Here is a 25,277-nt window from a genome sequence, read left to right as displayed (position 1 = left end):
GCCAAGAGGAACAGCCTTGGGCGACTCGCCTTCTCTCTGCAGGAGAGCAGACGTCTGTGGCACCGACCCCGAGGGGGCGGGGTGGGCCCGCCACCCCAGGAAGATGCTGGCGAAGAAAGGGCTTCACTGTGTTGACTGGTTGAAAAATACCAAAAGAAGGCGATTTTGTGACCTGTGAACACCACTTGGAAGGCACATCTCCGTGTCCATCAGCGCTCTGGCCACAGTCATGCCTGTCTGCCACGTGCTGTGACCGTTCGGCTATAGCAGCAGGGCTGAGTTGTTGCAGGGAGCGGGAGGCCTGGAGGACCCCAAACACTGGCCGGCTGGCTCTTCACAAAGTCCACAGGCTGCCACCCCCAGCTCCACAGCATGCTGCTTAGATGACCACCGACAAGCGGACGGCACCCAAAACACGGGGCGGACTGAGCGCTGGCTGGGCTTCCTTCAACTCTCCCACGCCAGGAAACAGGACACCGGCCCCGCCCAGCTTCGCTGGGCGGTGTGGACGGCGCTCCCCCAGCCCGGTGCAGCCATCCTCTCGGACCAGGCCACTCCCGCCCTGCGCCGCCAGGCTGGGTTCTGCCAGCTGCCACGCCACGGAAAAGACGAGGGCCAGGCAGCAACTATCAAAAGCTGTGTTGGGGCGCCTGGGGGGCTCAGTTGATTGAGCACCTGACTCTGGCTCAGGCCATGATCTCACAGTTCGTGGGTTTGAGCTCCATGTCGGGCTCGTGCTGACAGCTCAGAGCCTGGAGCTGCTTCGGATTCTCTCCCCCTCTCTCTCTGCCCCTCTCCTGCTCACACTCTGTCTTTCTCTCCTTTAAAAATAATTTTTTTTTAAAAAAGCTGCGGTTAAGATTCAAACAGAAACAAGGCAAAAACTGCAAATGGAAACTTCAAGAACTAACAGCCGCCTTGAATTCCTTGATGTTTGTCAAACACAGAGGATGGAGAGAGATTCTGGCTGTTACACTGATATACAAAATGGCTTAGAGTAAGGTATGGGCTGATGTGCAAGGGGGGCCACTCAGGCCCGACACCTGGCCGCCCAGGGCTGCACCCCGCTCTGGCCCCGGAGTCGGGGGCTCTCTGGGGCCGGCAGGTCCAGCTGGTCTCCCTCCCAGGTCACCTGTTTCTTTAAGAGACACACAAAAACAGGTGGAAGACGTCTGGTTGTTTCTGGAATAAACGTTTCTCCTCGAGAAGCATGGCCGACGGACCGAGAGTCTGCCTGGCGCTGGTATTGTTGGCGTGGATCATGGCTGGCCCCACGCCTGCTGTCCACCGCTGAGCAGCGGATGCTCGGGACAGAGCTGGGGGGTCTGCGCCTTTTCTGAACTTGAGTCTGCAGGCTGTGTGGACGGGCACGAGCCATGGCAAGGGGGCCGCCGCACCGCGGCATTTCTGTCAACGACGTTCGGAGAACCCTGTCGGTGAGGTAGAAGACAAAATGCCAGTTCCAGAATATTCTCCACGTTCCAGAAGCTCCTGGGCGGTTTAAATAAAAAGTGCGCCTGCCTGGCCGGTGGTGTCGCTAGAGGCCAGGCCGGGGTTGAGAACTTGCAGATGCCGAGGGGAGAGTGCTCGCCCCCTCAGTCCCTCTAAGCTGAAAAACAAAACGGAGCCCGCATGACAGACACAGCCACTGTGGAGGGTGCAGCCTGGCACCCACCTGCCCCGACGAGGGTGGTCTGAGAGACCCACACCCAAGCGGTGACACTACCCGAGCTCAACAAGTCGTGGCCGTTTATTAACAGGCGGAGAAGCTGGAGCGCAGGCCCGGGCAGCCGGGCCGCAGGAAGCGCCAGGCGGGGCTGACGGGGCGGCCCCTGCGTTCACACTGGGCACCGCTTTCGGTCCGAGCCGACCCGCAGGCAGGTCCGAACCGGCCAGCTGGGCCCGCGTCCTGAGTCCAGATATCCAGGGCCCGGGTGCTGGACTGGGCTCTGCTGGCCAGCGTCCCCGGGGAGGCCAGGACCCGGGTCCCCCGGCGCAGGAGTGGTGGGAGAGAACCTGAGGGAAGTGGCGGCAAGGTAAGCACCAGATGTGGGCGGATCTGCAACCGTGGGCGGCGGGGGGGCGGCGCTTCCTGCCCTTTCCGAGGAACCACCGAGTTGCCAGGCAAGACCAAGGAGCTGGGCGCTCGCACAAGGGTGACCTCGTTGGTCGGGGGCGGGGGGGGCGCTCACAGCAGCCACTCGAGCTGGGAGCAGGAGCTGGAGAGGGTCCGGGGCGCGGCTGGGCTCTGCTCGAGGAGGAGGAAGAGCGGGGGCATCGGCCAGACCAGAGCACCAAGTTGAGGGGGCCGGGCATGTCCAGTCTCGGGGTCTCTCGGCGCACAGGGGCTGCAGCGAGGGCCGGAGAGTCTGCGCCACCTTCTAGGCCGAGGTGCCTACCAGGCCTGTGGGTTCAGGGGTGCAGCTGGCTGGGCTCGCAGGGTCCTGGGTGGGTGCCCCGGCCCCCGTCTCCTCGGGCACAGACAATACTGGGGGCTGCTCCGTGGGGAGGGGGCACTTGGCCAGTCCCTCGCCTGGAGGCGGCTGGGAGAGGCCAGTGTCTGAGTCCGGCTGGGGATGGGGACCGTCGGCTGAAGCCGCTGTCCACGGAGACTGAGGTAGGTCCTTCTGTAAGAGAAGAGGCTGCAGTCAGACGTGAACTGATCTGGGAAAGCTTCAGGGGTGGTGGACGGGGGAGGGCAGATGAGTCACCACCCCCAGAGGGTCCAGCTCCAGGCCCCGGAGTCACCTTCCCTTGGGGCCAGGTACCAACAGCCAGAAGGCAGGGCCACAGGCCGGCAACCCAAGGCAGAAACCTTGGATGTTCTGACATCTCTGGCTAGTTCCCCAGCTCCTGAACCTTCCAGACCTTTGCTCTGTAGCAAAGCCAGCACTCCTCGGGACTGAGAGCCTTTGAGGATGGTGGGCAATGAGGCTCAGAGCGTTGCCCAAGGCCCCATCATCGGTTACATTATCTGGTTCATCAACCAGGTTAACCCGGGGCCCTGTTCCGTTCAGCGCCTCTAGGCCAGGACGGAGAGGGTGCAGGTTTCAACTTCCCCAGAACGTGGCACGGGAACACCACACTCCACCAGCACCCTCGGGAGGGACGCATGTCACACTCAGGAGCTCCTGTTAGTGACGAAGCCGGTCCCTGAGCTGCCGCCTTGGTGATTTACTGACAGGGCAGCAGGAGGCAGCCACAGCCTTTCCACACCCACAGGGGGTCAGCTCGGTCCCTGAGCCACGGAAACAGGCACCCTCCTCCCTTTCCATCGAATGTGCTGTGCTGCATGGAGAGGGGCGCCCATCCCTCTAGTGTCAAAATCCAGTGACAGCAAGCCAACGGCCGTGATCCGCTCCATGCAGGCGACCGCGCTGTGGTTCCCCCGCGTGGGCTTGCGCAGCTGGCCCCGGGGTCCCCTGCTCCTTCCCCACCCTGGGCCCTCGGCTCCCACCCTGGCAGAGGACCCCGCTGGCCCCCAAGCTCGGCATTGTGTTCCCAGTGGCAGCAGCAGCCGGAAGCCAGTGTCCCGTTAAATGAGGTGTTACGGCCCCTTAGGCCTGGCACCTTTAGTAACGGGCTGTTGGCACCACCCTCAAGCCGCACCCAGCGTCCCCTCTGCTGGGATAGCTCAGACCCTTCAGAGCCGCACGGACACGACACCGAACAGAACCTTCTGGGAGCGGGGACAGAGGCCACGGGGTTTAGTCGTGAAACTAGGTTTTACTCAACTTTAACTCTAGTTAGGGCTTATTGGGTTATTATTTCTCGCAGACAGTCATAGCAAACTGGTATTCACCGCAAAGCCGCTGCCCGTCCAGAACATGCCCAGCTCCCTGCGCCAGAGCGCCAGGGCGCAGCTGATCACCAGCGTGCAGGGCACCAGGTAGAGGAGGGCGGGCTGGCCGCGCTGCATCAGGGCCAGCGCCATGAACGTCACCAGGAGGCCGAGGCCGTAGGCTGCGGGGAGAGACGGGCAGCGCGTGACCGGCGGCGGCCCCGGAGCGGGGGTGGGGGGGGAGGGGGTCCCGCAGGGGCAGCGAGCCCGCGCCCCCGCCCCCGCCGCTCAGCCTGCAGGGAGGACGGGATCCTGGAGGGGACTGACGTCCGGCAGCGACTGAGCGGCGGTCGTTCGCAAAGGCGCTTCCGTCGCCGCGAGACACCCGGCGGAGCCCCCGGGGCGAAGGCCCGAGCGAGTGCCGCACGCCGCTTCCGTACGAGCGCCAGCGTGGAAGCACGCGCACGCACGCGCGCGCGCGCGCAGGCCGCTGAGCCCGAGCCCGAGCCCGAGGGCGGGCGTGCAGGCGCCCCGCGCTAGTCCCGCGGCCGTGAATCCGCACGCGTCTCGGCGGGCAGCTGGGCCGGAGCTGCCTCCTCCGCGCTGGCCTCACCTCCCGGGGAGAGCTGTGCGTCACTTACCCGCGTGCGACGGGAGCCAACTGCGGAGGCGACAGGTCCGCGGGCTCCGCAAGGAACCGCACCCACAACCGGGCGCGGCGGCCCCGAACCCCTGCAGCGGCACCCTGTGAAGCCCGAGGGCGGGCTCGGGGTCGGCAGGGGGGACCAGGGCGCGTGACCGCAGCTGCAGGAGCCGGGGTGGGAAGAGCCACACGACCCCGAAGTACGCCCGGAAGGCCACCGGCTCGTCCTGGCGCCGCCAGGGGCATCAACGGGGCCTCCCCTCCGCCGGGTGGGCCGCCAGGGCCCGTGCACGCGGACCTCTGCCCCCGACGGGAGGGGGGGAATCGTCGGGCAGCCCCTCCCCCAGCCCGGCTCCCCCACGGGGGACACGCGTGCGCGCCGACAGGCGCCATCGGGCGGCTCGCTGCCCCCCGGAAGCGCCGACCGGAGGTGCGCGGTCCCGCCGGTCTGGAAAACTTGAGAAGCCGTCGGGCTCCACAGGACAGGTCAGTTCTGTGCCAGTGGCTTCGGTCAGCAGCGCAGCAGGCGGGGGACACGGACACAACGGGAGGAGGGCGGATGCAAGGCGGGTGCTTACCCACGGTGCAGGCCACAAAGTAGACCCGGGACGACTGCACCTGGATGTCGAACCTGTGGCAGTAGGCCACGAGCAGCCCTGCGGGGAGAAGGCGCGCGGCCCGGCGCGTCGCGTGTGTCGGCCCATCCGCTTTCAGAGGGGGCTGCGGCCAGCCGGCCACCCAGGGGGCAAGCCCCACCTGCTCGCCTCGGGCTCCGCCCGCTGGACGCCCCCAAGGCCGCCCACCCCACGCCCCAGTACCTGGCACCAGGATGTCCCCAAAGCCCAGGAGGGAGAAGGGCCGATCACACAGGGCCAGCGGGGAGGCGTTCAGTCTGGGCACCTTCAGGACCATGGGGAGCTGGGGGGGGGGGCAGGGGGGCGCAGGGGGTGACCTGCAGGAGGCGCCCACGGCCCGCACTTCTCCATCAGCACCCCAGCCACAGGCCCCTGTGTACCTTCTCATGGGTGGCCGAGTCTGAGGGCCCGGTGGCCACCTCCACCATGATGCTGTTCCCGCTCTAACAAAGGGAGGGGACACATCAGAGAGGGGGCACGGGGACGGGTGCAGGGGCGGGGTGGGGCGAGGACGCCCACCTTGGTCAGGAAGGGCGTGATGAACACAAAGAAGACGTCGTAGACAAAGAGCACCAGCAGCAGCAGCGTGCAGGCCTGGGGAGAGGAGGGCGTGAGGGGCCGCGCTCCGCGGTCCCAGGAGCACAGACCCCCACCTTCCCCCACAAGGCTCAGCCGTGCCCACTGGGACAAAGCATGTGGGGGGGACTCTGAGCAGCTCCAGTCCTGCCCCCTGGGGCCGCGAGAGACCAGGACGGCAGGGCGGTCAGACCCCGGTTCTGGTGATGGCAAAGCCAGAGGGCAGGCGGCTCTGGCCACACGCGCTCTGCGGCAGGAGCCGTGGGTTTGGGGAGGTGACGACCCTCTTCACACCTTCCCATGCGCTTCCTGGGCCGGTGCTGCCTGACCCGTTTGCCCGTGTGTGCACCTCTCACCCGCAGGAAGTGAACCTGGCACAGCGGCTGCCACAGGGAAGGGCCCCGTCCAGGCATCCTCACCGCCAGGGGGGTCGTTGGCGTGGCCGCCACATTGGGAGGCGATTCTGCGACTGATGCTTAAACCCTGACACCAGGGAGGTGGCGGGATGGACAAAGGCACAAAGACCACGCCGCCCACAGGGGACCAGGGACACTCCGCGCAGACACGGGAGCCCCCTCCCAGCCAGCGGCTCCACCTCCTCGGGACCCGCACCTTGAAAGTGGGGAGGCGGATGGTTTTCAGCATGTAGAGGCAGAAGGCGACGCCCAGCGCGTCCTGAAGGACCCAGGCCCACCTGGGGAGCAGAGTGGCAGTCACCCAGCGGGGCAGGGGCTCCACCAAGAGCTATGACTCAGTGGGTCGCTCCCTCCTCGGCCACCTTGGCTTTCAACTTTTGCAAGCTGTCCGTGCCCAGCCTGACCCCATCATGCTGTGAAGGCGCACAAGCACGGGACCAGGTGGGGGGGCAGTGTGGCAGGAACGGGCACACACACTCTAGGGCTCTCGGGTGGTGGCATTCACCCCCACCTCACAGAACAGGGCAGGGGGACAGGGCAGGGAGATCACCCCCACCTCACAGGGCGGGGGGACAGGGCAGGGAGATCGCCCCCACCTCACAGGACAGGGGGGACAGGCACGGGGGTCACCCCCACCTCACAGGATGGGGCAGGGGGACAGGGCAGGGACATTGTGCAGCTACTGGACTCACCGTTTGCTTCAAGACTATTTTTTACGTGATTTAGCAAAGCCAAACGCTCACAGCCAGGTCCCACACCAAGTCTCTGGGCCCCAGAAATGGTGGCTCAGGGACCGGAAAGCAGGAAAGGGGCACGACTGTCACCCCAACAGCTGCAGGGAGCCCCGCCCCCCGCAGCCCACCCGGCCTGGGCGCCAGGCCGCCCGCACTGGGGCAGGAAGGAGGCTGTGGCCCAGGGTACTCCTCAAACCAGGATGAAAACCTCTCCTGGCCACGACGGCCTCGAAGAACAAAGAGAAGGTTCGCAGGAGGCCAGTGGGGCCCCGACGCAGAGGGAACCGGGCCTGTTCTAATTTTAAAGAACAGAGCGAGTCTTGTGGCTGGAATCTAACTGTGAGAGCTCGTGTTCTCTTTGTGTACAAAGGACTCAAAATATTTTCACGTTTTCCTTCTGCCCAATTAAATCTGTCGTGGCTCCAAACGGCACCGCAGCCAAGAGCGGCTAACTGCCTCAGAAAAGGCTCAGAGGGAGCGCCAGACGGTGTCAGGAGCCGGCGGCCGGGCAGCCAGGGCCTCCCCGCGCCAGCGGGCACCCCCGAGGACACGCGCTCGCTCGGGGCGCCCGGGGCCAGGCGGCCTTGCAGGAGCCCGTATCCACATTCCAATCACGGTTCACGTGGCGGCTGACAGGCCCAGTGACACGGGCCGCGGGTGGCGCCCGGCTGCAGGGGGGTGAGCACAGGGAGCGTCTGAGGACAGCCTGCGGGGGGGGGGGGGCACTCACTGGTCCTCGTTCCGGAAGACGCCCCACACCACGCTGACAGCCAGGCAGAGCAGCGCCAGGAGCAGCAAGCTGACCCGAGGCCGCTTGTGGAAGTAGGGCAGGCTGTTGTCGGGGACCCTGGGGGCGGGGGTTGGGGTGCAGCCATCAGGGGGTCACCTCCACCCCTCCCCCAAACCCCGGGCCCCCCACCCCACGTTCCCTGTTGAACTCCACCCTCATCTGTTAGGAGATTTCTAGGAGGGAGGCCCCTAGATGCAGGGCAGACGGAGCAGGTAGGCGCGTGGAGGTGGGCAGACCCGAGCCAGTGCCAGGCCTGCCCTGCCCACAGAGCCCCTGGCCCTGGGCCAGCAGCCCTAAGTGGTCTTGCCCCACAGGCTAAGCTCCCTGAGCACCCACCTGACCCGACCTTGTCCAAACCTTTCAGCCACTGGCCCTGACAGAACCAGCCCAGGCCCCCGGCAGCCAAGAGCGCCCGGGCCCAGGCCAGCAGCACGTCCGGCCATGTGGCCCTGCCCCGCCTGGGACCCACACGCATCCCCGTTGCCCCACTTCAACCCCGGCGTCACCACTGGGCCTGACCCAGAAGGGATGTGGAGAGAGGGAGGCTGGGGAACCACCACCCACCTGCCCGCCCCGGCCCACACCGAGTGAGCACGGGCGGCCCGCCCACGCCAGACTGGCCAGGGGCCACGGGACAGGCCGGGGTCCTCGGCACTGTCAGCAGAGCCGAGGGCTTCGGGGGCCAGGAGACCACCTGGGACAGGCTGAGGAAAGGCAGCGGGGGGCGGGGCTCAGTGAGCAGCACTGGGGGTGCAGGGCGGGGCAGGGGCCGCCCGCAGGGGGCTTACCTGCATCTGCCGAACGGCAGCCTCTGGACCAGTGGAGACAGGCAGCTGTAGAGGCCCGTGGAGGAGGACAGGCAGAAGATCCCTATGATCACATAGACTGCAGGGCGGGGCAGGCGTTGAGGGCCGGGGGTCGCCGGGTCCCCCTCCCCACCCCACCCCCGTCCCTGCCCGAAGAAGGGCTCCAAGCGTTCGTGCCCCCTGGCGGGTGGCCAGCGCCTGGCAGCAGGAGGGTAGTTCCCCACGCAGAGGTGCCCTCCTCCAGGCTGGCGATGGCGGCCCGCATGCACCCCACCATCAGGCAGCTGAGCTCAAGTGGAACCCCACAAGCGGAGGTAGGACCTCAGCTTCCCTCTGGGCAAGCGGGGGGCGCACCGAGCTGGTCGTAGAAGTAGTAGAGCAGCACGAGCATGGAGCAGCACATGACCACGAAGACGCAGATCATGACGGGCGTCACGTCCACAGCCTCGTCCTCCTGCTTCTCGGGCCCGTCGTCTCGCTTGTGCTTCATGTACCTTCTTGGGGGGCACAGGCGGGTCAGGGGCGCCCTGCTGGCCGCACAGGGACGGGGAGGGACGGGCAGGGCCCAGGGGTCCTCGGGGCTGAGGGGCACCCTCTCCACACCCATCGCGCATCCCTGACGTCCCTTCAACGAGAAAGCCAGACCGCACCCCAGGGAGCTGGAAAGACCATGCAGGGAGGGGCCGCAGGGGGGCCTGCACCCCCGAGAGCCAAGCTGTGACCGCTGCTTTTGATGGAAAGCGGTTCGATGACCCGGCGCCGACCACGTCTCGGGCATCCCTAGGCTGCCGGGAAGAGGTCTCCCGCGTGCGCCAGGCACTCACTTCTTCACGTCCCGGCTCCCAGCCCAGTAGCCCCCCAGGGCGACGGTGCCGACAGCCATGATGAAGATGATGACCATGTTGTAGTCCAGCATGGGCTCGTTGGGGGCGTACAGCGCTGCCCTCACCGATCGGCCGAAACTCTGCCTCAGAGGATGCACGGAGCTCAAGGCTGGAGCTGCCGTCCCCTGTCCCCTCGTCTGCCCGGGGAGCCCAGACCGGCCCACACGTGGAGCCAGGGCCAGGGAGAGCCTGTCCTGGGGGCCCCGCGCCTTCACCTGCCACTCCCACCCCAGAAAAATCAACTCTGGGGAACAAGCATCACACAACATCAGGTAAGGGGCCACGCGAGTGCGGGGACAAGAATCCTGAACCTAGGTGGGTGTGTGTGTGTGTGCACGCAGAGGGCTGGACCTTCACCCCGGGAAGCATCTAGGAGGCCAACAGTGGTTCCCCTGGGGGGAGCTGTGAGGCTACAGTCAGGATCAAGACATATCTTGCAAATTGCTAGAAGCTTCCACAAAGACTGAACGTTCCCATTTTACTTGCATCTGGAAGCGCGCCTGTCGGGAACCAACCCCCCCGCAGGTGGGTACACACAGGCCTCTGGTCAGAAGGGGCCGCGTGTGGGCAGGGAGAGCGCGCTCAGGGTCTCCGGCCTGGCCTGGAGCCAGCGTCCAGCTGCCACATGGCACAGGGGTCCCAGAGCCTGGGCGCTTTGACCCCTGGGTCCAGCGACCCCGTTCCCGCAGGTCAGTGGCACCGCCAGCCCCAGCTGGGTGGCCTCACTCATGGGTCCCCACCCACCAGGTACTCACAGCCAGGTAACAGCTGCAGACGGGAGGCAGCTTGAACCCTACCTTGAAAATGTCCAGCATGTCTTTGTAGCTGAGCAGGGCCACGGGAATGCCGATCTCGTCATACTGTGTCTTGTTGCCTCCTGGAGGGACCTGGGGGCCAAGAAGGGGGTGTGCGGGAGGGGGGCCCTTGGCTTCCCAAAGTCCACCCACAGTGAGAGGGCCCGAAGAGCCGGCCCGTGCGGAGGGAGTGGAGGCCGGGGTGGGTGTGGGTGTGTGTCTGTATGTCTGTCTCTCCCCGTGGGGGGAGGAAAAGCTCTCCTTCCACGTTCAAGCCTTGGGGTCAGGTCGCTCAGGTGCCAATCCACCCTGGGGGTCCTGCCTGGGGGAGGAGCAGGCACGTGGGACACAGGCCCATGCCCCCTGCTCCTCAGAAGGCACCCCCGAGCCCTGCCCCAAGGCCTGTAGAAGGGGATCCAGTCTCCCCAGAGCCCCCGGGACTGCTCTGGGACAGGTCCCCCTCCAAGACACACAGGTCCACAGCCATGGTCAGCAAAGCAAATTCCCGGTCTCTCAGGCCCCCGGGGCCATACCAGCGTCTCCTTGCTGACGATGAGCAGCCCGCGCGCCCCGCCGCCCTGGGCCAGCCGCACTTTCTCGTAGAAGGTGCAGTTTCCCCGCGCCACCAGCGGAATCTGGTTGCTGAAGCCTTTGGCCGGGAGGTCCGGCGGAGAGCAGAGCATGGAGGCCGTCCAGTCCCGCAGCTGCAGGAGGGACTGGGGAATGTGGCGTTTACACCACCTGGTCTCGAAAAGTCAGCAGGGGCCACACGCACACACACTCATGCGTGGCTATGCACGTGCCCGTACGTGCACACACGTCCACACCCCCGAGCGCCAGGCCAGCAGGAGGGACGAGGTGGTGTGTGCTCAGAGGAAACCCCTCAGAAACCCTCCCTCAATCCCTGCAAACAGAACGCGGCGGGGAGCAGTGGCGTCTACAGTGAGAATCACCCCCAACCCCATCCAGCACGTGGGGGTTGGCCGGTGCCCCGGCGGGGACTGTGCCTCAACACCACCTGGACATCTGGTTTCCGACCAAGCAAACTGAGGCCCAGACAGGTTACGGGCCCCTCTAGCGACATCCAAGAGCCCAGCAGCCCCTCAAGTGTGACGGGACTTCCTCTCCTCCCGCTGGCTCCCTGCAACAGGAGACTTCTAGCGGGTCCCTCCAGACCCTGGCTGGGGAGCGGAGGGTGGCAGCCAGCAAAAGAGACCAGACCCCAGGGCAGGAGGGGGCGCCCCAGAGCACCCCAGGCCTGCAGGACCCCACGGGGGAGGGCCCGAGTGGGTACTCACCGCTTTGGCAAGGTCATGTGGCAGGTGGGCCCACTGCGGGTTGTAGAGGATGCAGTAGTCCTTGCCCTTGGGGCCCCCTGTCTCAGAGACCACGTGCACCATGCCGTACTCGCAGGCCACCTGGGGCGACAGGCGGCAGTCAGCTCAGCACCGGGGCTTGATGAGGACGACCCGCCCCTGCACCCCCAGCTCAGGGTTTGGGCTGGTTTCCTCCCTCCGACAGGCAGATGGGACAGCACCATCCACATCTTATGGCAGAGAAACGAGGCAGGGACAGGCTTCTCTGGGGAGGCCTGGGTGCTGACCGTGGCCGTGGCTCTCATGGCAGGGACGGCACCACGTCACGGGGCCCTCCCAGGATCGATGGGAGGGGGAGAGTGAAAGCCCACGGCTCTGTCACGAGGGGGACACGGTGAGCCAGCAGGTCCGGCCCCAGGCCCCGGGCGAGCAGGAGGCCTGGAGGAGCTTTCCTGCACCCCAGCAGGTTCGGGGACCCCCACTGGCCCTGGAGACCAGGTCCCTGGAACACGTGCCCATTGGCCACTGACCAGCGAGGCCAGCTGGGTCCAGGCCCCTGGTGCCAGCTCCTCACTCTCTGGGGGGAGCGTCAGACCCAGTGACGCAGGGCACAGCGGTGGGGTCCCACGCAGGACTGAACCCCTTGCTCTGGGAACTGCCAGACTTTGCAACAGAGGAGGCTCGTGCTGACACCACCATCAGGGCACACACAGCTGTCCCTGCCAGAGCCCATGCCCGCAGAGCCCGCCTCCCCACACACCTGACCCCGAGCCCACGCAGCCCCGGCTTCCCCAGAGGCAGGGGGCCGCAGGCTGCACACGAAGGGTCGTCACGAGGACCCAACCAGCTTCGTCTGAACTCACAGCAAGACGCAGGGACAGATCTGAGTCCTTGGAGCACTGGACGCCCCTCGAAGGCAGTGGGGTGGCTGGGGTCCAGGGACAGAAGGGGCTGACAGCCCTCTCTTCTGCTGAACACCAGCTTAGTGTACGTGACAGTTATTTCACACAAAGGTGTCCCCACGTCCCGTGCATCCTTGTCTCCACCCCTCCCTGGAGCCGCTGCCTGGCTCTCTGGGAGACTTGACTGCAAGGCCTCTCCAGCCTGCTCGCCTACAGTAAGCTGGGGCTGGGGTGCATGGTCCCCCACAAGCACCACCTCTGTCCCTCGAGAGGACTTCATCACCAGCGGGCCACACAGCATGTGGGGCCCAGGTCTTGGCTGCTCTACTCCCGCTAGGCTCGCCCCAAGTCTGAGTAGCCCCCCAGGGCCGGCTGAGAGGGGAGGGGGGCTCAGGAGAGATGCCCTGTGCGAGGAGCCGAGGGGTGAGTCCAGACGCCACACCCGGGGACCCTGCACCCGCCTGACCCCTGAATCCTGCTCCACGCACCTGGGGCTCCTGGGACCCACACTTCTCTAGCTTGTGCTCCCCTTGGGCCGCAGACACCTCCAGGCCGAGATGGAAACTCACTCCTTAGTACCCTAAGACTCTGCCAGGGACGCAAGCAGGTGCAGCTGCTTGTCTGACCACAGACGTGTGACGGGATCCAGCCGGCACCGCCAGACACGCACCTCGCTGTCGGGCAGAGTGTGTGTGGGGGGGTGGCCTGGCTGAGGGTCCTGATGGGCCATGGCCCCCAGCACCAGGCCTGGCGCACTGACAGCTCTCATCCGGCCAGACCCTCCGCAGGAACACAGCAAGGCCTCAACTGCTCCAGGAGCTTCTCACCTGGGCCCTGGTCACTTTTGGTGGTGGCAGCGTAGATGGACCCCTGGCATCCCAAACCCCCAATCTGGAGGCTAACGGGAGGCACTGGGTGCCCGTCCTGTGATTCTCCAGGGCCCCGACCACCTCTCTTCCAGCTGGCACTCCCGTTCTGACGTTTCCGTCTGTCACCTTGAGCCAGGCACCCGAGGCCACTCAGACGGCTGGGTGTGCTCCACAAAGCCATGCTTACACAGCGCACCGCTCTAAGAACCCGGGCTATGGCAACAGGGCAGGGGGCTACCCGAGGCCGATCAGGGGTCTCCTAGCATCTCAATAAAGCCGTGTCGCTCCCCGACCTGCCCCGGCCAACCTCTGCACGCGCACCTCAGTCCCTCCACCAGAGGCAGAACTTCCTCATTCCTGATTTCCTCCTCCTCCAGATTCTCCCCACCAGACTGCCCTCCAAGCGCGTCCCTCAGCCTGGCCCTACGTCCTGTGCCTGGCTGTCTGCCCCTTCCAGTGGGCCCCACAGCGCCTCCTCACCGTGGGCCACGCCCACGGGCCTCCTGCGCCCCCCTTCTGTGCTCCTCAACCCATTGCGCGGGGGCACAGCAGCCCCCTCCTGCGCGCAGGGCCCCGGCGGCTCTCCGTGACCACCGCAGAGCCGGGCGCTTGCAACGCAGGCCGCGGGGCCCACAGAGTCAGACATACTCACCGTCTGGGCCTTTGTGGGGCGTGTTTGCTGCCCCCTGTTCTGGGGGGCCCAGTTGTTGGGGAAAAGCGTCACGTGTGTAGAGGCGCAACGGGAGAGCACGGACCGCCTTCCCCACGCCCGACCAAGCAGCCTCCTGGTAAATCCACCTGTGCTTCCGCCAGACGACAGAGCGCGGTCCCCTCCCCATGGAGTTAAAGGAACCAGAAGATGTTCTCCAAAAGGACCCAATGGTACAAGTGGCCCTGGGTCTAGCATGGCCAGTCCCAGTCTGGGAGAGCGGACAGGCCACCTTCTGACATGTCACAACCGCCAACTGGGTTCAGAAATGGCGTGGGAAACCAGCCTCAGGGGGACCATGGGGTCCATGGGGTAAGTGCTGGGAGAGGTGTTGGGGGGGAATAGGTGGAATAGGAGCAGAGGGGAGGGGTGGAGGGGCAGGGGACAGGCGGGTGGGTGGGGACAGGAGGAGGTGATGGGGACAGGCGGGTGGGTGGGGACAGGCGGAGGTGATGGGGACAGGTGGGTGGGGACAGGCGGAGGGGGTGGGGACAGGTGGGTGGGGACAGGCGGAGGGATGGGGACAGGCGGAGGGGGTGGGGACAGGCGGGGGGGGTGGGGACAGGCGGAGGAGGGACAGGAACAATTTGAAGAGTGAAGACAGGTGGAGGGGAAGCAGAGGGGGCAGGTGGAGGGGGTTGGGGCCAGTAGAGGAGGGGAGACGGGGAGGGAGGGCACCAGCTTTACTTCAGGTCTGTTACTGGCCTTTACGGCAACATCGTGTAGCAACGGGGGGAGAGGTGTATAGGTGGGGAATCCCTCACCCAGGGCCACAAGATGGGAGCAAATGAATTTGGGGCGGTTGGCAAGCGGCCTCCTACCCGGTGGAAAGCTAGTCTTATTTTCAGACGGCAGGACCCAAACTTCTCCAGAGAAGCACACCACACGCCACAAGGCCATCTTCCCTGACTCAGGGCAAACAGACTACAGACCAAGGCTTCCCTCGGCTCCCACACAGGACAAAGTTCCTGCCCGGGAGAAAGTCCCAACGCCCCAGCTCCGGGCGGGGCTCGGATCAGCCCTGCCCACCGCCCCGCCCGGAGAGGCTGCCCTCGGCCCCCAGCCATGCCCGCTGCCGCCCCTCCCCTGCCCAGCCGCGCAAGAGGGAATCCGAGCCTCCTTCAAGTGCATCTGAACCCTTCGGGGTGTCAGCTTTCTCAGGGGTGACATTATATCAGCCTGTAGAGCAGCCACAGTGGACGCCTCACCTCAAAATAAATCATCAGCTCTCACACCTCCACCCCTGTTCAAGCTCCACCCATCACCAGCAACTCCTTCCCTCTGCCTTGAGACCTGGCAAACTCTTTTTTTAATGTAAAGTTATTTATTTAATTTCTTCTTATTTACTTACTACAATTTTTCTTTTTATTAAAAAATATAAAATAACCATATTATAATAGTATGAAATACGTACTCAGCTCAACTATTTTTAAAAAATTTTTATGTTTATTTATTTTTGAAAAAGAGAGAGAGTGTGTGAGCAGGGGAGGGGCAGAGAGAGGGAGACACAGAATACGAAGCAGCTCCAGGCTCTGAGCTGTCAGCACAGAGCCCAATGCGGGGCTCGAACTCCCGAACCGCGAGATCATGACCTGAGCCCAAGTCAGATGCTTAACCAACTGAGCCACTTAGGCACCACTCAACTCACTAATATTTTGTCACATTTGCTTCAGCTATTATTTTCCCCATACTTCTTAATAATATATTTAGTTTTTCTTAATTTGCATCCAAGTTAGTTAGCATATAGTGCAATAATGATTTCAGTAGAATGCAGTGATTCATCCCCTCCATATAACATTAACTGCTCATCCCAATAAGTGTCTTCCTTAAAGCCTTTGCCCATTTAGCCCGTCCCCCCACCCACAACCCCTCCAGCAACCCTCAGCTTGTTCCTGGTATGTAAGAGTCTCTTGGGGCACCTGAGTGGCTCAGTCAGTTGGGTGTCTGACTTCGGCTCGGGTCATGATCTTGTGGTTCTTCAGTTTGAGCCCCACGTCAGGCTCTGAGCAGACAGCTGAGCCTGAAGTCGGCTTCAGATTCTGTCTCTCCCTCTCTGCCCCTCTCCCACTTACACTCTATGTCTCTCTCTCAAAAATAAATATTAAAAAAAAAAAGACTCTCTTGGGTTTTGTCCCCCTCCCTGTTTTTATATTATTTTTGCTTCCCTTCCCTCCTGTCCATCTGTTTTGTATCTTAAATTCCACATGAGTGAAGTTACATGATATTTGTCTTTCTCTAATTTCGCTTAACATAATACCGTCTAGTTCTATCCATGTTGTTGCATATGGCAAGATTTCATCCTTTCTGATTGCCAAGTAATACTCCATTGTATACATACACCACATCTTCTTTACCCATTCATCCCTCGACAGACATTTGGGCTCTTTCCATACTGTGGCTGTTGTCAATAGTGCTGCCATAAACATTGGGGTGTATGTGTCCCTTCGAAACAGCACACCTGTATCCTTTGGATAAATACATAGTAGCGCAATTGCTGGGTCGCTGGGTAGTTCTAGTTTTAATTTTTTGAGGAACCTCCATACTGTTTTCCAGAGTGGCTGCAACAGTTTGCATTCCCATCAGCCATGCAAAAGGGTTCCTCTTTCTCTGCATCCTCACCAACATCTGTCATTGCCTGAGTTGTTAATGCTAGTCATTCTGACTGGTGTGAGGTGGTGTCTCACACCAGTTTTGATTTGTATTTCCCTGATGAGTGATGTTGAGCATCTTTTAATGTGTCTATTGGCCATCTGGATGTCTTCTTTAGAAATGTCTATTCATGTCATTTCCCCATTTCTTCACTGGAGTATTTGTTTTTTGGGTGTATAGTTTGATAAGTTCTTTATAGATTTTGGATACTAACCCTTTATCATTTGCAAATATCTTCTCCTGTTCTGTTAGCTGCCTTTTACTTTTGCTGATTGTTTCCTTCGCTGTGTAAAATCTTTGTATCTTGATGAAGTCCCAACAGTTCACTTTTGCTTTTGTTTCCGCTTGCTTCTGGAGACGTGTTGAGTAAGAAGTTGCTGCAGCTAAGATCAATGAGGTTTTTGCCTGCGTTTTCCTCTAGGATTTTGATGACTTCCTATCTTACATTTAGATCTTTCATCTATTTTGAGTTTTTGGGTGTGGCGTGAGAAAGTGTTCCAAGTTCATTCTTTTGCATGTTGCTGTCCAGTTTTCCCAGTACCATTTGCTGAAGAGATTATGTTTATTGCTCTGGATACTTTCCTGCTTTGTCAGAGATGAGTTGTACATACGTTTGCGGGTCCATTTCTGGGTTCTTTGTTCTGTTCCATTGATCACGGGTCTGTTCTTGTGCCAGGACCATACTGTCTGGGTGATCACAGCTTTGTAACACAGCTTGAAGTCCAAAACTGCAATGCCTCCAGCTTTGGTTTTCTATTTTAGGATTGCTTTGGCTATTTAGGGTCTTTTCTTGTTCCACACAAATTTTAGGATTGTTTGTTCTAACTCCGTGAAAAATGCTGGTGTTATTTTGATAGGGATTGCACTGAATGTATAGATTGCTTTGGGTAGTATCAATATTTTACTAACATTCATTCTTCTAGTCCATGAGCATGGAGTATTTTTCCTTTTGTGTGTGTGTGTGTGTGTGTGTGTGTGTGCGTGAGAGAGAGAGACAGACAGAGAGAGACAGACAGAGAGAGACAGAGAGAGAGACAGACAGACCTGGCAAACTCTCACTCACCCTTCAGAACACCCTTTAGGTGCCTCTGCTTCTGAAAAGCCTCCCCAAGCAAACTGGGTCACTCCCTCCGCGGTGCCCCCATTACCATCTGTCCACTTCTCACTTTGCTCTCCTTCAAAATGTCTGCGGAGCTCAAAGTCCCTGTCCTCAACTTGCTTAAACATCCGGAGGGGGGCTGGGGAAGAGACATCCCGGAGAGCTTCTCCGGGGAGGAGGGAAGAACAAGCAAGTGGAGCCCACAAGGAGACCAGGGGCATTCCAGGGAAAAGGGGGAGCCCAGAGCTGAGTGCGCTCCACAAATAGAAAAGGAGGGGAAGCATCTTCCCAAGCGGCCAAACCACAGAGGCCTCCCAAACGCGCCGGCAGCCGTGGGAAGCCTCTCCTCCGGATGCAACAAGACACACACTTTCAAAGAGGTCAAGCCTGCTGCGTAGTGAATGGATTGGGGAATGCAGGAGACAGATGTGACCACAGGGAGAACACTGCCCACCAGAAGCTCCGCTGGAAGGGTGGCAGGCTGGAGTGGACAGACCAGGGTTAATGGCTGCAGGCGCAGGGCTGTAGGGACACCATTCCCGGAGCTGCATAACCCAGGGGGTCAGAGGACTTGAAAATAAAAAAGGCACTTATGATGATGTGCATCAGCCATCTCGCGGCACGTATCCGACCACCCAGGGAGACCTTTCACTTAAGTGCCCCCAGAAGATGCACACGGCACAGAAATCACCCCATGCATCATCTCGCTCAGTCCTCGCTGTACTCCTCTCTTCCTTCTGCAGAAGAGCAACTGACGCCTAAAGAGGGGACCTCCCTTGCCCAAGGTCACGGGACAAAATGCAGGGCGGCGATTCGACCCCACTCCCGGGATGGGTTCCTGGCCGCTCCCGGATACTGTCAGGCACTGGGTGCCGCGCTGGACGGCTACCGCAACCACCGGGGTGGGCGCTAACAACGCGCGCAAGGGGAAACTGAGGCTCGGGGAGGGACACTCCTGCGCAAGGCCAAGGGGCCAGGCAGCAGCGCCCCCGGCGGCGGTTGGAGACCTCGAGGCAGAGCAGGGGCTGCGGAGGTAGGGGAATTCCCAAACTTCAGACCCAGGCACAGCTGAGTGACGCTGCAGCTGGGGAGGGCTCCAAGGCAAGGAAGAGAGACTGGCCCGGGACAGGCCGCAAGGTCACGGCCGGGCTCCGGGCCCGCGGGCCTCCCGCGCGGGGGGCGCGCAAACCCGAGGCGGACCCCCGGGCCAGGCCGGCCGGGGCTTGCGCGGGGCCGGAGCAGAGGGCCCGGGGGCCGCAGCCGCTGGGGCCTGCGGGGCCGACGCAGCCTCACCTGGGCCGCGAGGAGGAGGAAGGCCGCCGCGAGCCGCGCCAGCGCCGCCGCCGCCGCCGCCATGTCGGCCGGTCCCAGCCGCAGGCGTCGGCAGATGTTTCCCAGCAACGCCCCGTCGCGCCTGGGCGCGCCTGCGCCGTGAGTGCTCCGCGCCTGCGCGCCAGGACAGGGTCAAAGGGCGCGGCGCAGCGCCTGCGCCGAGCGGCGCGGTGCGGCAAGATGGCGGTGAGCGCGCGGCGGGGCAGGCTGGGCGGGCGGCGCGGGACCCGTCGGCGCTGTACGCCTCACGCGCTCTGCTTCCCCTGCAGGACAAAGAGAAGAAGAAAAAAGAGAGCATCTTGGACTTATCTAAGTACATCGACAAGACGATCCGGGTGAAGTTTCAGGGAGGCCGCGAAGGTGAGAGCCCGCCGCCCCCACGCCCTAAACGGTTTAGGGTGAGTGACTGCCGAGGCCAGAGTGGCGGCCGATGCCTGGGCACCGCCTTGAGCGCTTTGCTCGGATAACTCGTACCAGCCTTCTAACGTGGGAACGAGAGGCGCGGGAACGGGTCCGAACCACCCGGAGCCACAGAGTTGCAGCCGGGACTGGGATTCCCGACTCGCCTCCTGTGCGGTGCTCGCTCTCCGAGTCCTCCCGGGAAGCGGCCGCAGATGCTCGCTGATCCCCCTACACCAGGGTTCCTCAGGCGCCGCACCGGGGACATTGGGGCCACATGGCCCTCTGTTGTGAGGGCTGCTCTGGACGCCCTGGAGTGTTAACCAGCACCCCCAGATACCACCAGGTGCCAGAAGCATCCCTTCGTTCTGACAACCAAGCCAGAGCTCTCCCGGGTTGAAACCACTGCCCCTACGGTCAGTTTCAAAGTATGGACCCCAGGGACCTGTTAAAAACGGGCTGAATCTCCTTATTTGCTCCTCAGTTCTTCCAGGCTCCGCACTGCCTTAGGGTAAAGGACAGCCTTTTGTGCCCCTGAGGGGCCCGCGGAGCACTCCGCTACCACAGGCACGTGAGATATACGGTTCCTTTCTGCCTGGAGTGCTCTTACCAGGCCAACTTGTTGCCCCTGTCAAAGTGCAAACCTCCACTGAGTGAGTTTTAAACATCCCTTGGCTTTCTTCAACAATTCACGAGTCAGGCAGCGACCCACCGTCTAGCAGACAGAAGGGAGCGGAGAGGCTGTACAAACCGGGAGGCTTTTATAGGCAGGAGGATGCAGGAACAGACAAAGCGTGGATTGTTTCGGGGGGGCTCACTTTCCTTGGGGGGGGGGGCATCAGGAAGATGGCCTCACTTGGCTCTGGCCAGGAAATTGCAGGCTGACTGGTTGAGATTACATTCCTGGGAGAGCTGAGGCTGTCTCCGTCTGGGGATGCGGGCTCGGCACCCGTGACTCCGTTTTGGGTTAACCTCAGTCCTTTTCCTGCTCTCAGCTCCAGGTTCTTGCTCAGGGGAGCCTTCCCTGACGCTCCGCCCCAGGCCATGCGCCTGGGGTGTCAGCCGTCACAGCTCCCCGTGTTGTGCCCGTAAACACACTGGGTATCCCTGCATCTTCCCCCTGAACCTAGCGCGGAGAGGGCAGGAGCGAGGCAGGTGTAGGCAGAGTGGCCTAGGTGCCCCGGCTGCCCTAGAGCCCAGCCTCTGGGTCCTAGTGCCAGACAGCTTGGGTCCAAGCCCCAGTGAATTCATTTGTCACACAAGGCTGTCCGTCCACCTGCCTCACCTGGAGGCAGTCCTGACACCAGTGAGCACTGGAGCACCTTTCATCCGCTCCGCTGCCTCTCCGGTTTTCAGTTTATTTCACAGGACACAATCTAGATGCCTCCTCGTGGATGACCGGGTGGCATCATCGTGGTTTAACCATGGTGCGTGCAAGGCAGCAGCAGGAGAATTTGAACGTGAACAAATGTCTGCTCTGTCTGCACCAGGCTGGCTCCCAGGCATTTGAATGAGGCGCAGCTCTTGTTTTCGGGGTGTCTGTGCTGGTTTGCTATCCTCTCTAGCAAACTGCCACAAGTTTAGCAGCTTCAACAACACGAATTTATCACCTATGGCGTCCATCAGGAGTCTGGGTGCCCTGGGCCCAAGGTCTCTCAGGCTGTAGTAAAGGAGTGTCTTAGAGCCTCTTAGCTCCGGCCCCGGGCCTTCCTCCAGTGCTGGTGCTTGTTGGGCGAATTTGGTTCCTCGTGGCTGCAGGACTGGGGTCCCCATGTTCTGCTGCAGGTGTCCAGGGCCCTGCTCAGAGGCTGCCCGCCGCCCTTGCCCCGGGACTCCGTCCACCCCAGGCAGTTGGCTCTTTGCAGGCCAGCAGGGAAACCTCCCACGCTTCCCGCATTTTCTTCCAGAAGATTCTCATTCCTTCCACAGCTCATCCAGTCAGGTCAGGCCAACCCAGCATAACGTCTCTTTAGGTGAACGGAAGGTCCACCAACTTGGGGACCCTCATCACATCCGCAGAGCCCTTCTTCCTCATCGAATAACCTAATCATGAGAGTGACGCCCCACCAGTACTCACAGCCCTCCCCACTCTTGGGGGTGGGGCTGCACACGATGGTCACCAGGGAGGGGGTATTGGCTCCATTTTAGAACCCTGCTTGCGCCGCATCTAGGAGGGCAGACCCGCAGGGACGGGCCCCTGGCTCTGGGCCACGTGCCTGTACGCTATTGCCGTCCATGCTGTTCGTGACCCCGTTGGGGAGGTGTCCTCGTGATCTGTTTTGCAGGGCAGGGATGGGCAGGGAGAGGAAGCCACAGAGCCAGGGGCTCAAGCCCAGGAAGTCCGAGGCTGGCAGACATTTTCTGTAAAGGGCCAACAGGAAATACTTTAAGCTTTGCAGGCAGGACGACCCCGGTCACAGCTGCTCAGCGCTGCTTCTGCAGCATGAAAGCAGCCACAGACAGACAGTACGTGGCCAAGCGAATGTGGCTGGGTGCCAGTGAAGCCGTGCATGAAGTGCAGCAGGCTGGGTTTGGCCCGCGGGCCACAGTTTGCAGACCCCTGCCCTGTGCCACATGGGGCTGCGGGTCACACCCAAGCCCCTTCTCTGCGGACCGGACAGCTGCGCACTGTGGTGATGCAGTGGGACACCTGCTTCTGCCAGCCGAGCCTGGGAGGGGGAGGAGTGAGGCGGGAGGGACAGGGGGCTCTCGGGGCACGTCACGCCGCACCGTGAGTCCGTGCTCTGCTCCCTCCTGTGGCTGAACAGTCCACTCTGCCAAGTTCTGTGTGGCTCGTGAATTACCTGAAATTCACATTTCCGCGTCCCTAAGTGAAGTCTCACTGTGGCACAGCCACACCTGAGCGTCTACACATGGTCTGGCTGCTTTCGCCCCAGGAGGACAGAGAGGAGTCCTGCCACACGTGGCCCACGTGGTTGAAATGTGCGCCAGCCAGGCCTTTGCAGAAGACATTTACCGACCATATTCGGGGGCAGGGGGGAGTTTGGGGTCACCCTCACTGCTCTCCTCTGGAACCCCCCCTCATTCTCCCTTTGGTCCTCCATCCCTCCCGCCCCAGAGAGGCTGCTCCCACATCTGTCCCTTGCTGGGGGTGAGCCCTGGTCTCCGCGTCCCAGGCGCCATGTGCCTGTCCCCGGAACGACCATTTGTCTTACGCTTTTTCATTTCTCTTCTCGGGTGATTCCTACAAGCCAGCGGCATCCTGAAAGGGTTCGACCCGCTCCTCAACCTCGTACTTGACGGCACCGTCGAATACATGAGAGGTGAGCACGGCCTCGGGCCTCAGCAGCTCCTCACTGGGCCCTTATCGCTGCTCCAAGCCCGCCCACCTGCCCCTGAGTGAAGGACACGGTCCTTGTCACCCAGGTAGCTGCTCCCCCTGTCTGCTGTGTCCTCGAGTGGACTCTGCTGCTAACCTGATTCCCTGGTCCCTGTCACCGAGGTCCCCAGATCCCCGGCAGGCCAGCACCTGCCCATCAGCCGGCTAGTCCCCCAGCTCAGCCTGCCTGAGGCCGTAAGGGGACCCCCCAGACCCAGACCTAGGAGGGAGGCAGGTCCTGCCCCCCCCCCGGCACTGTCACCCTGGTGAGAAATTAGCAGGCCCCCAGGGCCCCCTCTGTGGGGAAGTGTGGCCTCGGCACAATGGCCACCACCAGGCCTGTTGCTTTGCCCTCGTTTTCCATCCTCCCGCCAGGTCCGTCCGGGCTGCAGGCCCGCCTCAGCCTGATGATTCTCTTCCTTAGTGGGGGCAGCCCCACCGCGCGCGTCCACTGGGAAACCTCGCACCCAGAAGCAGGCCAGACGCCCGGTGCGCGCTGCTTCTCTGCCCGGAGCCTGCTCCTCGCGGGGCCGGCCCCACCCGGCAGGGGTGTGTGCCCTCTTCTCTCAGCCCAGAACACTGGTCCCCCTGCGGGATCTGGCGGGAAGAGCTGCTCCCTAGACCTGGGTTCTGGCGCACTGGGCCGCTGGCCCCTCCCCGGCATCGCGCAAAAGCAATAAAGGTTTTCAGTTGCTGCCGATTCCTTGGGGTCCCTCTCATCCCACCGTTGACACGGGGCAGATGGTGCCCCCACACGGCTTCCGGGAGTCCCAGGCCGAGCTTTGTTCCAGCTGCTGCTGGCTTGGACGCCAGGGCCCCCAGTTAGCTTCATGACAGCGTCCCCGGGGCCCTGTCGTCGTTGCAGAAGGAGGGCGGGTGTGGAGCACCGTTGCCAGAGCTCTTCGTGGCCCTCGTGGTCCGGGGGTCACCAGCGACAAGGGCTGCGGGTCCGGGCTTGGCGAGTAGGGGTGAGGCACCTGGTCTGCGCCCAGGCCGCCAGGTTCCCTTGGATTTGGGTCCTCAGAGCCGCCCACCCGGCATGCGGCCCTCCCTCCCCCCGCCTCACTCCCGCCCCTCCCTCTTGCCCGCAGACCCCGACGACCAGTACAAGCTCACGGAGGACACCCGGCAGCTGGGCCTGGTGGTGTGCAGGGGCACCTCCGTGGTGCTCATCTGCCCGCAGGACGGCATGGAGGCCATCCCCAACCCCTTCATCCAGCAGCAGGACGCCTAGCAGGCTCGAGGGCCCGGGCCACGGCCCCCCGAGGACTCGGAGCTGCCCCTCCCGCCCTGCGTGCTGCCACAGGAGTGGGATTTCTTTTTTGTATAGGTTTTGTTTTGGTTTTTGTAATAAAACTGCAAACCTCAAGTGTCCAGGAGCCCCAGAACCTTACTTCCAGCCTCCTCGGCTTTCTGCCAAAACCGACACCCAGGGATTCCGTTTGGCCCACTGGCTTGACAGGCGCCGGCCACAGTGCTCCCCGGCACCGGCGGGTTCAGAGCTGACCGCGCACGCTGTCCAGGCGGGGATTGGGGGACAGGGACATGTGGCCGCGCACGCTGTCGGGGGGGGGGCGACAGGGACACGTGGCCGCGCACGCTGTCCAGGCGGGGGGGGGGGGGGGGGGGACGTGGGGGCAGGAGCCCCTGCGGCGCTAGAGCAGATGTGGGGTCCCCAGGCCAGCCTGGGGTCCCAGGAGGGTGGGCGACACACGCTCGGTGGGAAAGCCCCGCGGCCTGTCCCTGCTGCTGCTTTGTCCCTCCAGGGCCGCCCTACGCCCGCCGGCGTGATCCCCGAGGACCAGGGCCTTCTGGGCCATGCTGGGTCCTGCTGCTCCCGACAGCCACGGCCACGCAAGAACAAAGCTACCACGTCATCTCGGCTGGGCCTGGGGCCCACCATCACCCACGTCCTCGGCGCCCCTCCATGTCCCCTCAGAAAGCGGCACGTTTTCCCTGATCCTTGGTTTCTAAACTCCTGGTACTTGTTAGGACCCTGCCCCCACAGGATGGTCCCTGCTCGGAACAGGCTTCCTCTGCCTGACGGTCACCCAAGAGGGTGGGGGGTGGAGGGGAGGGAGGGGCTGGGAGCAGGAACTGTGGGCCCGTAACCCCTTCGCTGGCAGGGGGCCCGTGCAGGACGCCGGCAGCAGACAGGGCCGGGGCTCCAAACGGGGGCTGGGTGGGCGCACGTGTCAACCTGTCCGGCGTTGCCACCAGAGAAACTGAAACCAGCTCGCTTCTGGCTAATCGTGGGGATCTGGGCTCCGGCTGTGTTCGCTGCTGCTGCTGCTGCTGGGAATCCGTTATCAGCTGCCTTATCAGAGGCCTCATCCCAAAGCCAAATCCTCAGCAGCTGGGCAGAGGGGGGTGGGGGTGGGGGACGCCGGGTTAGCTGCGGGCGGCAGCCCCCTGGGAAGGCTGTGACCTAGAATCAGCACACCCAGTGTGCCAGCGTCCAGGCCACCAGGCCTCGCCGCTGGGGAGTGACTCCCCGGTGCCCATGTGACAGCCGGGGCCCCACACACAGGGAGGCCACAGGATGGAGGGACCGAGGCCCCAGGCCCTGGAACATCTGCTGGTTCGCACACCCAGGCCACCCA

The 25,277-nt window shown here is 62.7% G+C and overlaps 2 protein-coding genes across 9 annotated transcripts; one reads left to right on the top strand and one right to left on the bottom strand.

Moving 5' to 3' along the window:
• Positions 1 to 843: 843 nt before the first annotated feature.
• Positions 844 to 18,959, bottom strand: SPPL2B (signal peptide peptidase like 2B). 7 transcript variants are annotated; one of them, XM_039247988.1, is made up of 16 exons: positions 18,897 to 18,959; positions 11,358 to 11,477; positions 10,593 to 10,775; positions 10,063 to 10,152; positions 9,206 to 9,345; positions 8,736 to 8,878; positions 8,364 to 8,460; positions 7,516 to 7,632; positions 6,248 to 6,329; positions 5,579 to 5,653; positions 5,440 to 5,502; positions 5,243 to 5,342; positions 5,003 to 5,080; positions 3,803 to 3,963; positions 2,400 to 2,627; positions 844 to 2,016 (listed from the first exon to the last, which is right to left on the bottom strand). In XM_039247988.1, exons 1-16 carry the CDS (start codon positions 18,957 to 18,959, stop codon positions 1,723 to 1,725), a joined length of 2,034 nt encoding a protein of 677 aa, XP_039103919.1. In that variant the 3' UTR covers positions 844 to 1,722. The 7 variants fall into 7 exon arrangements, 6 of the variants coding, with proteins under 6 accessions (XP_039103919.1, XP_039103921.1, XP_039103920.1 ...); XM_039247990.1 differs by lacking the exon at positions 18,897 to 18,959 and adding an exon at positions 13,799 to 13,858; XR_005531050.1 differs by having other exon boundaries at positions 1,935 to 2,016; positions 2,193 to 2,627.
• On the top strand, positions 18,465 to 24,048 carry LSM7 (LSM7 homolog, U6 small nuclear RNA and mRNA degradation associated). Of its 2 annotated transcripts, XM_039248010.1 has the most exons (5): positions 18,465 to 18,636; positions 19,205 to 19,295; positions 22,551 to 22,618; positions 23,050 to 23,223; positions 23,766 to 24,048. In XM_039248010.1, exons 3-5 carry the CDS (start codon positions 22,612 to 22,614, stop codon positions 23,906 to 23,908), a joined length of 324 nt encoding a protein of 107 aa, XP_039103941.1. In that variant the 5' UTR covers positions 18,465 to 18,636; positions 19,205 to 19,295; positions 22,551 to 22,611; the 3' UTR covers positions 23,909 to 24,048. The 2 variants fall into 2 exon arrangements, with proteins under 2 accessions (XP_039103941.1, XP_039103943.1); XM_039248012.1 differs by lacking the exons at positions 18,465 to 18,636; positions 23,050 to 23,223 and adding an exon at positions 19,048 to 19,121 and having other exon boundaries at positions 22,547 to 22,618.
• The last annotated feature ends 1,229 nt before the right edge of the window (positions 24,049 to 25,277 follow it).

This window comes from Hyaena hyaena, unplaced genomic scaffold, assembly GCF_003009895.1.
Source record: "Hyaena hyaena isolate Hyena2069 unplaced genomic scaffold, ASM300989v1 scaffold_302, whole genome shotgun sequence".
In the NCBI taxonomy this organism is placed as follows: Eukaryota; Metazoa; Chordata; class Mammalia; order Carnivora; family Hyaenidae; genus Hyaena; species Hyaena hyaena.
This window is presented reverse-complemented; position numbering and strand designations above follow the sequence as displayed.